The 15,604-nt window shown below is 43.4% G+C and overlaps 1 protein-coding gene across 3 annotated transcripts in view; it reads right to left on the reverse strand.

The window, feature by feature from the left end:
- The window catches only part of dis3l (DIS3 like exosome 3'-5' exoribonuclease), a 64,259-nt gene extending 55,794 nt beyond the window's left edge, over window positions 1-8,465 (reverse strand). For 2 of the 3 annotated variants that reach the window (XR_012096762.1, XM_073032728.1), the window contains exons 1-2: window positions 8,225-8,465; window positions 7,170-7,323 (exon numbers count right to left, since the gene is read on the reverse strand). Coding sequence is in view for 1 of the 3 variants with exons in the window: in XM_073032728.1 (XP_072888829.1) it covers window positions 7,170-7,323; window positions 8,225-8,354 (284 nt within the window). In the remaining 2 variants the exon portion in view is untranslated. The remainder of the gene's footprint in view (window positions 1-7,169; window positions 7,324-8,224) is intronic. The other variant, XM_073032729.1, reaches the window with a different exon arrangement.
- Between the last annotated feature and the right edge of the window lie 7,139 nt (window positions 8,466-15,604).

Consider the following 15,604-nt stretch of genomic DNA (forward strand, 5'->3'; position numbering starts at 1 on the left):
GATTATTATCTGAACGGTGGCCGATTAGGAAAAGGGGAGATGCAACGAGACCTGGGTGTCATTGTACACCAGTCATTGAAGGTGGGCATGCAGGTACAGCAGGCGGTGAAAAAGGCAAATGGTATACTGGCATTCATAGCAAAAGGATTTGAGTACAGGAGCAGGGAGGTTCTACTGCAGTTGTACAAGGCCTTGGTGAGACCGCACCTAGAATATTGTGTGCAGTTTTGGTCCCCTAATCTGAGGAAAGACATTCTTGCCATAGAGGGAGCACAGAGAAGGTTCACCAGATTGATTCCTGGGATGGCAGGACTTTCATATGAAGAAAGACTGGATCGACTAGGCTTATACTCACTGGAATTTAGAAGATTGAGGGGGGATCTTATTGAAACGTATAAAATTCTAAAGGGATTGGACAGGCTAGATGCAGGAAGATTGTTTCCGATCCTGGGGAAGTCCAGAACGAGGGATCACAGTTTAAGGATAAAGGAGAAGCCTTTTAGGACCGAGATGAGGAAAAACTTCTTCACACAGAGAGTGGTGAATCTGTGGAATTCTCTGCCACAGGCAACAGTTGAGGCCGGTTCATTGGCTATATTTAAGAGGAAGTTAGATATTGCCTTTGTGGCTAAAGGGATCAGGGGGTATGGAGAGAAAGCAGGTACAGGGTTCTGAGTTGGATGATCAGCCATGATCATACTAAATGGCGGTGCAGGCTCGAAGGGCTGAATGGCCTACTCCTGCACCTATTTTCTATGTTTCTATAAACTAGACTGGTCAAAGAACCAGTCTACAAGAAGGGTCAGAGCCGTCTCTACTTCCTGAGGAGACTGAGGTCCTTTAATTTCTGCCGGACGATGCTGAGGATGTTCTACGAGTCTGTGGTGGCCAGTGCTATCATGTTTACTGTTGTGTGCTGGGGCAGCAGCTGAGGGTAGCGGACACCAACAGAATCAACAAACTCATTCGTAAGGCCAGTGATGTTGTGGGGGTGGAACTGGACTCTCTGACGGTGGTGTCTGAAAAGAGGATGCTGTCCAAGTTGCATGCCATCTTGGACAATGTCTCCCATCCACTCCATAATGTACTGGTTAGGCACAGGAGTACGTTCAGCCAGAGACTCACTCCACCAAGATGCAACACTGAGCGTCATAGGAAGTCATTCCTGCCTGTGGCCATCAAACTATTTATACAGTATGGTATTTTCTCATAATTTTATTTCATGCAATATAAAACAATGATAATAAACCCGATTCTGAAAAGTGATACGTTCAGAGAGAAGAAGAAATATGAGCCGAACACTGTTACAGACACAAGTACAGGATGATACAGACTGCACTGACTTGTCAAAGGGTACTTGAGAGTTAAGGGGTGGGAAGCTAGGAGGAGTGGACAATGGCTCTATTAATTAATGATGATCTTGCAGGAAAAGACTTAAGCTCAGGAAACCAAGAAGTAGCAGTGGCTTGGGTGAAGACAAGTAATAATAAAGGTGAGAAGTCTTTTTGGGAGAGAGGCATTGACTCTTTAAAATGGCCAAATGATAGGACAGAGCGTTAAAGAAGAAATATTGGGATCTAATCAGATACAGTAAATATGGCTAGAATCATGAGGGATTTTTTTCTATGCATAGATCAGAAAAGTGAGATGGCAAGATGTTGCCTGGATGCAAAGCACATGAAATAATTTTGATATAGCTTCTTAGAATAGTGTGTTCTGGAGCCAACTAGAGAGCAGTCTATATTAGATGTGACATTGGCAACGAGAGAGGATTAATTAAAGATCTCAGGATATGATTGCATTTTACATTCCCTCTGAAGGAGAAGTGAATGAGCCCATGACTAGCATTTTAAACTTAAATAAGGGCAGGTTTGAGAGCATGATATCAGAGTTCGTTAAGTAAACTAGAACAGCAGTTCAAGGGATCAGTCAATCAAGACATAGTCACAAAAGATCTTTCAGAATACATACATCTCAACGAGAAAGGAATACTTCCAAGGAGAGGACCTGTGGTTGACGGAAAATTTAAAGATAGTATTGAAGTTAGCGAGAAAGAAACAGCAGAGAATAACTAAAAGATTAAAAGGAAAACTAAACTATGAGATAAGCTGGCCAGAAACATAAAAGTAATTACTGAGAGCTTCTATAGATAATTAAGAAAGAAGAAAAGCAGATAAAGTTGGTATAAAGTGAAGATGGGGAATTAATAATAGAAAACAATGAGATTCCAGAAACAATGCAAGTGACATTTTGATTGCCTTCTCTTGAGCTATATCTGGGGTGTACTCTCTATCAATCAGGAGTTAAAGGTAGGAAGCTCAGAAAAATTATGATCATCAGGGTCTTAATACTGGGGAGCTGCATTCTAACAAATCTTCATGTCTTAACTTCTTCCCAGATTCTTAAATGAAGTAGCAAGTAGGAAAGATGACATGTTGGTTTTAATTTTCCAAAATATCTTACACTAGGAAGGAAACTACAGGTCTGCTAGATAACATCTGTTATAGAAAAACATTATAAGCTGTCATTAAATACGTTACAGGAGAGTATTTAGAAAAAAAATAACAAGGTAATCAGGCAAAGCCAATGTGGCTTTGGGCAGGTTGAATCAATTCTGACCTGTATATCAAAGTTCTCTGAAGAGATTTACTGTATTTAGATTTCCAAGTCATTGAAAGGTATGGTATCAAATGGTAACACAGAAAATTAAAGCACATGGTATATTTGTGTGAACATAAGAATGAATGGCAAATGAATTAGGCAAGGTGAGTGGTGTGCTACAGGAATCAGTAAGGCCTGAATGTTTCACCATTTATATTGATGATTTCAATGAAGGTGCTGAGGTCTAATTGGTGAATTTACAGATAAGACAAATTGGGAAAGTACTTGGGGAGAGAAGAGGAGGCACAAAGGAATCTAGATGAGTGAATGGGCCAATAGGTTATGTCAGCAAAAGTGAAATTGGAATTTTTAAAAAAGTTGCCTCACTGATGCAGAGGGATCCGGGTGCATAATACAGTAAGTAATTAGGAAAGCTAACAGAGCATTATCATTTATTGAAGGGGAACTAAACAGAAGAGAGATTATCCTTCATTTATACAATGTAACAGAGGCACAAAATGTGGAGTACAATGTACAATATCGGTCTCTTTATTTAAGTTTATTAATGCATTAGCAGCTTAGAGAAGATTATCAAATTGACATCTGGATTAGGTTGTTTTAAACGGTTGAACTGGTTCAGTTTTTATCTCTCGTAGTTGAGAATAGAAAGAGGAGACAATGGGAACATACAAGATCCTAAGGAGTTTGGATAAAGGACACTATCTCTCAAAGGAGGCCCCAAGGAGTTATGTATTTAAGACAGGCAAAACAAAATCTCTTTTTTGAGGGGCATGAACTTCTTCATTAGAGAGAAGTGGAAGAAGAGCCTGAAGTATTTTTAAAATGGAGGTAGATTCTTGGTAAGAAGTGTAATTGGGTGAAAAGTTACTAATCATGGATGGGAACGGAGACTTGTGGTGCAGTAGCCAGAGGCTTCTCCAGCTTCCATTTCATACACAAACATGCCTGTTAAAGCGTCAATCCACTCCTGACTATATAGTTAACAGATATACATGATGTAGTATGGTGTTTAACCCCATTCTCTTACCTGTGTAACTCTTATTCCATCCCATCCTCACTATACCCATGCAAAATTCATATCCTTGCTTTCCTGATTGTAAGATTGAATATTTTGGCACCTCGCATTCTGCCCTCTCCAGAACCCCTCCTCACATAAACCTTCATAAGCTCCATGAAAGAAAACGGAGGGATATGCAGGAGGGAAGGGTTAGATTAATCTTAAGTGTCCTCCCACAGTCCAAAGACATACAAGTTATCACAATCAGGTTTCATATCACTGGCCTATGTCATGAAATTTGTTGTTTTGCAGTAGCAGTACAATTCATAATAAAAACTACAAATTACAATAAACATACAAAAAAAATTAAATTCAATTAAATTGAGTACTGCCGAAGGATCTCGGCCTGAAACATCGCCTGTACTCCTTTCCTAGATGCAGTCTGGCCTGCTGAGTTCCTCCAACATTTTGTGTCTGTTGCTTGAATTTCCAGCATCTGCAAATTCTCTTGTTTGTGATTAAATAAGTAGCCTAAAAAGAGAGGGGATAAAATACTGAGGTAGTGTCCATGGGTTGATTGTCCATTCAGAAATCAGATGGCAGAGGGGAAGACGCTGTTTCTGAAACGATGCGTGTGTGTTTTCAGTCTCCTTGATGGTAGCAATGAGAAGACTGCTTGCCCCAGGGATATGGGAGCCCTTAATGATGGATGCAGCCTTTTTGAGGCTTCGTCTTTTGAAGGTGTCCTGGATTCTGGGGAGGCCAGTGCTCAAGATGGAGCTGGCTGAGTTAAAAAATTTCTGCAGCTTTTTCTGATACTGTGCAGTGGCACCTCCATAACAGACAGTGATACAGCAAGTTAGAGTGCTCTTCATGGTACATCTGCAAAAATTTGCAAGTGTCTTTGTGACATACCAAATCCCCCCAAACTCCTAATGAAATATAGATGCTGTCACGTCTTCTTTGTAATAGTATCAATATGTTGGGCCCAGAATAGATCCTCAGAGATGCTGACGCCCAGGAACTTGAAACTGCCCACTCTTTCCACTTCTGATCCCTCGATGAGGACTGGTATGTTCCTTCATCTTAACTTTTCTGAAGTCTACAATCAATTCCTTGGTCTTATTGACATCGAATGCAAGGTTGCTACTACTACACCACTCAACCAGTTGATCGATCTTGCTTCTGTACACCCCCTTGTCACCATCTAAAATTCTGCCAACAATAGTTGTGTTGTTGGCAAATTTATAGCTGGTGTTTGAGCTGTGGCCAGCCACACAATCACTAGTGTAGAGTAGAGCAGAACAGAACAGAGCAGCGGGCTAAGCACGCATCCTGGAGGTATGCCAATAATGGCTGTCAACAAGGAGGAGATGTGGTTTCCTGGTGAGGAAGTCAAGGATCCAGTTGCAGAGAGAGGTACAGAGGCCCAGGTTTTGCAGCTTGTTTATTATAAAGCCCTGACTCCAGCCAACGTCTCCCTCTGGGTCACTGAGGCACGCAAGCCTCCAAACACTACAAGGTTGTGGTCCTTTGAGGGTCCTGTGATTGGTCTAGGATTAAATAACTGGGTTGTTGGTGGTGCAGTTTGTTAGGTCAGAAGGGCCTGTTCTGCACTTTATCTCTAAACAAATATATAGGTTAAAGAGTCAGCACACCATTGTGGGCTGAGGGGCCTGTACTGTACTGTTATACTGTTCTATGTTAATCCTTAACTACACTAAGTTACACCAGCCCTAATTATCTATATTAACATCTGTTGTCCCTTCTCTCATAAGACATATCAAATTTATTTCCACATGATATAGAATGCAGCCATTTGACCTGTCATGACCATGTTATGGAGCAATCCCAATCCCAGTCACTCAGTACTTTCCCAGTAAGAGGCTAAAGTACTCTAACCTCTAAGTTTGTTTTAAAATAATTCTTTATTCTTATAGTTGTTTAATGTTGTTTTTTGTCACATTACACCAATACACAAGAAATTCCTAATACAGTGGATTCCAATTAATTGGGCCATCTGCTAATCATGGCAACTTGTTTGGAAAACTATGCCACTTAATTGGGACAGGGGACTGTTGTGATGTTTCTCGCTTCAGTGCACTTGCGTGGCCGTTACGTAATACACCGTGCTTGCAGCAAACAGCTTTTAAGTAGCGTCACTTGTGTGTGCTTGTATCCAAAAAACAATGATTTTTGTCACTGGCAGCTGACAAGAAAAAAGCGGGTAACGTAACTCCTGACAATCATTTTGAATGTTACAATGAAAATGAAGATCTGGAGGATGCAATCATTGACCGCACTGTATGAAGGTAGTCCATCATCTGCACAAGGTGTCTGAGCTGATTTTGTTCATTTAATCAAAAGAACATAGCAGCATACACTGGATTAATTCCTCAATCAACAACTATTACAGACTACAGTTTTGTGGTACTGTAGTAGTGTGTTAGTGTTCTAATTTGTTCTGCATTTCCACTTAAATACATAACTTGTTACTCAGTTAAACAGTCGCTTGTCTTTTTTGTACGTTTTTAACTATTTCCATGAAACTTCAGCTATTTGGGGCAGCTGCCTAGTTGGGCCAAAATGTACTGGCCCTGATATGTCTGAATTAACCAGAGTCCACTGTACATATAAATGTATATGGCAAATAAAGTTGATCCTTCATCCTTGATAAATTATCTCCAGATTGCGTCACCCATTTACACTAGTGGCAAGTTATGGTGGCCAACTAACCTACCAACCAGCAGATCTTTAGGATGCGAGAGAAAACCCGAGCACCCTGAGGAAACCTGTAGCTACAAGGAAAATGTGCAAATTCTACATAGTCAGTGCCAGAGGTCAGGAATAAACCTGGGTGTTCAAAGCTACAAGGTACCAGCAACATTAGCTATCCTGTTCTAAAGGTTACATAACCTGTAACCTTTTTCTCAAATGACCAACTATTTCCTTGCTCCTCTTCTATCTCTGTAATTTACTTATTTAGAGATACAGCACTGAACAGGCCCTTCCAGACCAACAAGCTGCACCACCCAGCAACCCACCGATTTAACCCTCGCCTAATCACAGACCAGTAAACATACCAATCGGTTTGACTTTGGACTATGGGAGGAAACCCACACGATTACTTGTTGAACTAGATTTCATTTTTCTTCGACTCATCTCCTTTTTTCTCCTTTCATGTCACCTTTGACATTTGCTCTCACAATGCCATTTTCTCTGTATATCCTTGAATGGCCCCAATCATTTAATTTTTTAAAAAACAATTTATTTGACCAAAACTTTTACAAACCTTCCTAATCTGTCCACTTTCCTCCCACTACCAGCTCAGTAAATTTGCTATGAATTTTATATAAATACTAACAAATGAATGCAAATGAATCAAGAACTTAAACTAAAAACAGTCTGTATTATTTTGTAATGACAGTTGCGAAGAGATCAGTTAAATGAGTACTATTCTGGGGAGTTTTCTACTTAGTAACTATCCTGCATTTTATGCAATCTTTAGAACCATCAAACGACCATCTACAGAGAAATAACCAGCACTAACCTGCGTCCCTTCTGGTGCTGGACAGCCTGACAAGCTGTCTGCATGAAGATAATGCCTCTTAATTCAGGAAACTCAAGTATCTCCAGATAATCTTGCACCACTTTCCAGTCAGGTATCACATAATGTGTAGCACTTTCTGAGAGCAATTTCCCTTCTGAAATATTAAGTTAATATAGAACTAAGCAACGGCATATTAAAAAAAAATGATAACTACACTAACAGGATATTAGTTTTAGAGAAACGTTTTGATTTTTAGATGGGCATTAACCTAATTTTTGCTAGGTCCGATTAATATGGAAGATCAGACTGTACTATTTGAAACGCAAGGATATCTGTGCAAAATTCATCCATTCCTCAACCAATAACGGTAGTTTGTCAAACTATTTGTTTAAGGGCTATTGAGATTTTTGTGCGGAAAATGGCTGGCAGGTTGACTTGCATATCAACTAGACAATTCAAAAATAATTTATCAGTTGTAAGCTTTTTGAGATGCGTTGTAAAATGCAAATCGTTTCCCTATTATAAGATTCTTTAATCGTGACCATTATTTTATTTAACGATTTTTATGTAATTTTGTACCAGCCATAGCAGTCAACCCTCGAGTCGTAAGGTTGTGACACAAACCCGTGTGATTATGATCACACTCCAGTGGAGGACCGTGGGAGTGCTGACCTGCCAAATTGTGGTCTTAGACATAAAAAAATTCCACGGTGGTAATTAAAGATCAGAGAGCTCCAGAGGACAATATTCATTCCTCAAGCACCATCATCAAAACAAATTAACAGACCTCTTTGCACCGCGCTTTGCGAGATAATGCAAATTGGCTCTTGCAGCGGTAACTAAACGAGAGAGAAAAAAAACTTCCGGAGCTGCAAAACTTTTGAGGGTGAAGTGATAAACACGAGGAAAAACCGGTTACAAGGATTCGGGTGGAATAACCGCTTCTCTCTCCGCGGCTGCTGCTGTTCGGCTGAGAGATTTGTGTTTTCACTCCGCATTCCCAGCTCGAACAGCGGGGTAGTAAGCGGCGGTGTCTCCCCTCTGCCCATGTTTACCGTTGTGGCACCGGGCCTGGCACAGGCAGCTGTGGCACGGCACCGACTCCCGCAGGTAGTGCTCCCGCACCACACGCACCGACTTCCCCTTGCCGCTCCTCAGGTGCAGCACCTTCTCCGTCTTAATCATCACGCCGCCGGAGAGGAGGCATGTGCTGGCGGCTCCGCTTGCTTCCCTGTTTTCAAACTCGCCTCCCGGCCAAGGGCTGAACCAACCGCGCTTTCCGCCCCGCCGCCCATTTTCCGCCCGGAAGCACTTGCCTGTGTCACCCGGAAATACAATTTTCCTCTGCGGGGCAAAGTGATTCTAAAGCACCCAACCACGTGCAACTCAGGGCTGGGGATTTCCGAGACTTTAGATTGACAGTCATAGAAAAATGCAGCACAGAAACCGGCCCTTCGGCCCTATAGTCCACCACGAAACCATTTAAACTGCCCACTCCCATTGTCCTGCACCTGGACCATAGCTCCCAGTACGCCTACTATCCATGTACCTATGCAAACTTCGCTTAAACTTTGAAATCGAGCTGGCATGCACCACGTCGTGGCAGCTCGTTCCACACTCACCGTGCTCCGAATGAACAAAGTTCTCTTCATGTTCTCCTTAAACTCTTCACCTCTCAAGCTTAACCCATGACCTCTAGTTGTAGTCCTGATGCACCATCAATAACTCACTCTGAGACGTAAGAAGCGAGATATCGGCTTTTATTGACTGGAAGAATGAACAACACTACATCCTGGAAAATGAGGCCGGGCTCAGGCCTCAATCGCCTTTATACAGGGGTCTGTGGGAGGAGCCACAGGAGCAGTCCAGACAGGTATATGTAGTTCACCACAAGTCCCACGCAAACACGGTGGAAAAAGCCTGCTTGCATTACCCTATCTATATCCCTTATAATTTGGTATAGCTCTATCAAATCTCTTCTCAGATCCTAGCAGCACCCTTGTACGTTTTCTCTGTACTTTTTCAATCTTACTTATGTCTCCTGTAGGCAGATGACCAAACCTGCACACAATACTCCAAATTAGGCCTTGCCGATGTCTTATACAACTTCAACATAACATCCCATCTCCTGTACTCAGTACTTTGATGTATGAAGGCCAATGTGTCAAAAGTATTCTTTACGACCTTATTTACCTGTGCAGCCATTTTCAATGAATTATGGACCTGTATTCCCAGATCCCTTTGTTCTACCGCACTCCTCAATGCCCTGTGTCAAATCTTCTACCACACTCCTCAGTGCCCTACCATGTCCCTCTCTCGAGTAAACACAGATGCAAAAAATTCATTTAAGGTCTCCCCCTTCTCTTTTGGTTCCACACACGGATTACCATTCAGACCTCCCAGAGGACCAATTTTGTCCCTTGCAATCATTTTGTTCTTAACATATCTGTAGAATCCCTTAGGATTCTCCTTCACCTTGCCTGCTAGAGCGAATTAATGCCTTCTTTAGCCAGAGAATAATAAATCTGTGGAATTCTTTGCTACAGGCAGCAGTGGAGGCCAAGTCTTTATGTATATTTAAGGCAGAGGTTGATAGATTCCTGGTTGCTCAGGGCACAAAGAGATACGGGGAGAAGGCAGGAGTGGGGTTGAGTGGAAAATTCGATCAGCCATGATGAGCCAAATGGCTTAATTCTGCTTCATTATCTTATGGTTTCATGGTCTTATGGTCTTTTACCTTTCTAGATTTTTTTCTTAAGTGTTCTCTTGCATTTCTTTTACTCCATAATTACCTCATTTGTTCCTAACTGTCTATACCTGCTATGCACCTCCTTTATTTTCTAAACCAGGGTCTCAATACTGCTTGAAAACCAAGATTCCCTACACTTGTTATCTTTACCTTTTATTCTGACAGGCACATAAAGCTTTGCACCCTCAAAATTTCATTTTTGAGGGCCTCCCACTTTCCAAGTACACTTTTGCCAGAAAACAGCCCGTCCCAATCCACACTTGCCAGATCATTTCTGATACCATCAATGTTGGCCTGTCTCCAATTTAGAATCCCAACCCGCAGACCAGACCTATCTTTTTGCGTATTTACTTTGAAATTAATGGCATTGTGGTCACTAGATGCAAAGTGTTCCCCTACACAAACTCCTGTCATCTGCCCTGTCTCATTCCCTAATAGCAGATACAGTAGCACACGCTCTCTCACTGGGACTTCAATGTGCTGATGAAGGAAACTTTCCTATACACATTTGACAAACTCTATCCCATCTAGTTCTTTTACAGCATGGAAGTCCCAGACAATATGAGAACATTAAAATCTCCTCATGTTTTACTCAGCAGTCTGTGATCTCTCTGTAAATTTGTTCCTCTAAATGCCTCAGACTGTTGGGTGATCTATAACATAGCTCCATTATCATGGTCGTACCTTTCTTACTCCACCCATAATGCTTCACCAGATGAGTTCTCCAATCTGTCCTGACTGAACACTGCTGTCACAATTTCCCTGACTAGTAACATTGGTCCTTCCCCTTTAATCCCTCTCATTCTGTCATGTCTAAAACAACAGAACCCTGGAATATTGAGCTGCCGGTCCTGCCCCTCCTGCAACCAAGTCTCACTAATGTCTACAATATCATAATTCCATTTGTTGATCCATGCCTTGAGCTCACCCGACTTCTCTAGAATACTTCTTGCATTGAAATACACACAGCTCAGGGCATTAGTTGCACCATGCTCAACCTTTTGATTCCTGACTTTGTTTGATGTCTTACCAACATTTGTGTCCACAAACTCTCCACTAACCATTCTGGCACTCTGGTTCCCATCCTGCTGCAGCTCTAGTTTAACTCTTCACACCCCCCCGCATGAAGCAACCCTTCCCACTAGGATATTAGTCTGCTTCTAGTTCAGGTGCAAACCTTCTCTTCTGTATAGGTCCCACCTTACCTGGAAGAGTGTCCAATGAACCAAAAATCTGACACTCTCTCTCCTGCACCAGCTCCTTCACCACATGTTAAACTGTATGATCTTCCTGTTTCTAGCCTCACGAGCACGTGGCAGTTCTAAGATCACAACCCTGGAGGCCCTGCCCTTTAACATTACACCCATCTCCCTGAACTCTCTTTGTAGGACCTCGACAATCTTCCTACCCATGTCATGGACTGTGACCTTTGGCTGTTAAGAATGCTGAGGACTTGATCTGAGATATCCTGGACGCTGGCACCCTGGAGGCAACATAACATCTGGGAATCTCATTGACATCCACAGAACCTTCTTTATATTCCCCTAATTAATAAATCCCCTATCACTACTTCTCCCCCATTCCCATCTGAGTCTACCGCTGTGACTGTCCCCAGCTAGATCACCCCCACCAACAATATCCAAAGTGATATACCTGTTGTGGAGGGGGTTGTCAGGGATACCCTGCATGGACTGTTTAACCCCTTCCTGATTGTCACCCACTTTCCTGTGTCCTGCACCTTGGGTGTAACTACTGTCACGTACCCCGTAACCGGTTAAAGAATCAGCAGAAATGGAAAACACATTGGAGTGTGGTATTGCTATAAACTAATAGTGTTTATTAGTTACCACGCAATACAGTACTATAAATGCAAATATATTGAACAGGTTAGCAATGATATAGATATACGTAAGTGTGGAACTATGAACAAAACTAGGCTCTTTCAAACCTAGGGGTGGATGGATTTAGTCTTACGATGATGAAGAGAGTTCAGTTCAGTTCGAGGTAGTTAGTTGAGTAACATTGGACAGAGAGAGAGAGGTGAGAGATGAGCTGATGCCGTTGATCTTCCCGTTGTTTTCCGAAATCCTGTTGTAGTCACCGACTATGACCATAACATGTATGACCTTTCTTCAGTAATGGAATTATCACCCAGGCGAGGGTGGACACACAAATAATTCCCCACTGGTCGCACCTTTTCACACTGCTGGAGCCACTGATTGATTTCCCCGAATCGATCCTCCAAAACCCCACCTTCCTGTGGGTGCAACAAAGCTCGTTCAGTGTCCGAAACTGTGTGTCTGTCTGTGTAACAGCGGACCTGGGTTTTATCTCCACATGTTGGACACCAGCTGTCCATCAACCTGCTCTGCCCTCCTCTCTCTGCAAGAGTTTTACAAGCAGGCAAGTGTCCTTGTGGAAAGGTAAACAACTTGTAGAGAAACCATAACATCAATCTTTCGAGCAGTTTCTGTCTCTCCCTCTCTCACTTAATAACAGCTCAAACAGTGTCCAAAAGCCAGTCTCATTCTCCCGACATTTTAAAGTAATTGTCCACAGAAAATATGAACCCTAGGGGTACATAACACACCTATCTGTACCTATATGTATAACATACGTCCTATCTGACATTCCCTCAGCCCCCTGCATGACCCGGAGTTCATCCAGTTCCAGCTCCAACTCCTTAATGCCGATTGTTAGAAGCTGCAGCTGGATGCTCTTTTCGCAGTTGTAGTCGTCAGGGACACTGGAGGTCTCCCTGTCATAGAAACATAGAAAGTAGGTGCAGGAGTAGGCCATTCGGCCCTTCGAGCCTGCACCGCCATTCAGTATGATCATGGCTGATCATCCAACTCAGAACCCTGTACCTGCTTTCTCTCCATACCCCCGATCCCTTTAGCCACAAGGGCCATATCTCTGTCATAGAAACATAGAAACATAGAAAATAGGTGCAGGAGTAGGCCATTCGGCCCTTCGAGCCTGCACCGCCATTCAGTATGATCATGGCTGATCATCCAACTCAGAACCCTGTACCTGCTTTCTCTCCTTACCGCCTGATCCCTTTAGCCACAAGGGCCATATCTAACTTCCTCAATCTATCTTCCTCATAACTGTCTTCCCACATCCTGTAAGAGGAGCATTCAACTCTCCTGCCTGGCATCCCTACTGTTCTAACTGGGAAAATATAAAGAAGGAAAAAAACAATAAATAAACTGGTTGGGGGGGGGGAATCTACTTACAGCATTTTGCTTTCTCTCACTGAGGCCTCCCCTCGCTGAAGCCTCAAAGAACTAAAGTCTCAAAACCCCTCTAACACTACCCACTCAAACAGTGCCCCTCATATACTTCAAAACCCCCACTCTAACACTACCCACTCCAACAGTGCCCCTCATATACTTCAAAACCCCCACTCTAACACTACCCACTCAAACAGTGCCCCTCATATACTTCAAAACCCCCACTCTAACACTACCCACTCAAACAGTGCCCCTCATATACTTCAAAACCCCCACTCTAACACTACCCACTCAAACAGTGCCCCTCATATACTTCAAAACCCCCACTCTAACACAGTCCTCTCCAACAGTGCCCCTCATATACTTCAAAACCCCCACTCTAACACTACCCACTCCAACAGTGCCCCTCATATACTTCAAAACCCCCACTCTAACACTACCCACTCAAACAGTGCCCCTCATATACTTCAAAACCCCCACTCTAACACTACCCACTCAAACAGTGCCCCTCATATACTTCAAAACCCCCACTCTAACACTACCCACTCAAACAGTGCCCCTCATATACTTCAAAACCCCTCTAACACTACCCACTCAAACAGTGCCCCTCATATACTTCAAAACCCCCACTCTAACACTACCCACTCAAACAGCCCCTCATATACTTCAAAACCCCCACTCTAACACTACCCACTCAAACAGTGCCCCTCATATACTTCAAAACCCCCACTCTAACACTACCCACTCAAACAGTGCCCCTCATATACTTCAAAACCCCCACTCTAACACTACCCACTCAAACAGTGCCCCTCATATACTTCAAAACCCCCTCTAACACTACCCACTCAAACAGTGCCCCTCATATACTTCAAAACCCCCTCTAACACTACCCACTCAAACAGTGCCCCTCATATACTTCAAAACCCCCACTCTAACACAGTCCTCTCCAACAGTGCCCCTCATATACTTCAAAACCCCCACTCTGACACTACCCTCTCCAACAGTGCCCCTCATATACTTCAAAACCCCCACTCTAACACAGTCCTCTCCAACAGTGCCCCTCATATACTTCAAAACCCCCACTCTAACACAGTCCTCTCCAACAGTGCCCCTCATATACTTCAAAACCCCCACTCTAACACAGTCCTCTCCAACAGTGCCCCTCATATACTTCAAAACCCCCACTCTAACACAGTCCTCTCCAACAGTGCCCCTCATATACTTCAAAACCCCCACTCTAACACAGTCCTCTCCAACAGTGCCCCTCATATACTTCAAAACCCCCACTCTAACACAGTCCTCTCCAACAGTGCCCCTCATATACTTCAAAACCCCCACTCTAACACAGTCCTCTCCAACAGTGCCCCTCATATACTTCAAAACCCCCACTCTAACACAGTCATCTCCAACAGTGCCCCTCATATACTTCAAAAACCCCCACTCTAACACTACCCACTCCAACAGTGCCCCTCATATACTTCAAAACCCCCACTCTAACACTACCCACTCCAACAGTGCCCCTCATATACTTCAAAACCCCCTCTAACACTACCCACTCCAACAGTGCCCCTCATATACTTCAAAACCCCCTCTAACACTACCCACTCCAACAGTGCCCCTCATATACTTCAAAACCCCCACTCTAACACTACCCACTCCAACAGTGCCCCTCATATACTTCAAAACCCCCTCTAACACTACCCACTTCAACAGTGCCCCTCATATACTTCAAAACCCCCACTCTAACACAGTCCTCTCCAACAGTGCCCCTCATATACTTCAAAACCCCCACTCTAACACAGTCCTCTCCAACAGTGCCCCTCATATACTTCAAAAACCCCCACTCTAACACTACCCACTCCAACAGTGCCCCTCATATACTACAAAACCCCCTCTAACACTACCCACTCCAACAGTGCCCCTCATATACTTCAAAACCCCCACTCTAACACTACCCACTCCAACAGTGCCCCTCATATACTTCAAAACCCCCACTCTAACACTACCCACTCCAACAGTGCCCCTCATATACTTCAAAACCCCCACTCTAACACTACCCACTCCAACAGTGCCACTCATATACTTCAAAACCCCCACTCTAACACTACCCACTCCAACAGTGCCCCTCATATACTTCAAAACCCCCACTCTAACACTACCCACTCAAACAGTGCCCCTCATATACTTCAAAACCCCCACTCTAACACTACCCACTCAAACAGTGCCCCTCATATACTTCAAAACCCCCACTCTAACACTACCCACTCAAACAGTGCCCCTCATATACTTCAAAACCCCCACTCTAACACAGTCCTCTCCAACAGTGCCCCTCATATACTTCAAAACCCCCACTCTAACACTACCCACTCCAACAGTGCCCCTCATATACTTCAAAACCCCCACTCTAACACTACCCACTCAAACAGTGCCCCTCATATACTTCAAAACCC

The sequence above is a fragment of the Hemitrygon akajei genome, chromosome 30 (assembly GCF_048418815.1).
Source record: "Hemitrygon akajei chromosome 30, sHemAka1.3, whole genome shotgun sequence".
NCBI lineage: Eukaryota > Metazoa > Chordata > Chondrichthyes > Myliobatiformes > Dasyatidae > Hemitrygon > Hemitrygon akajei.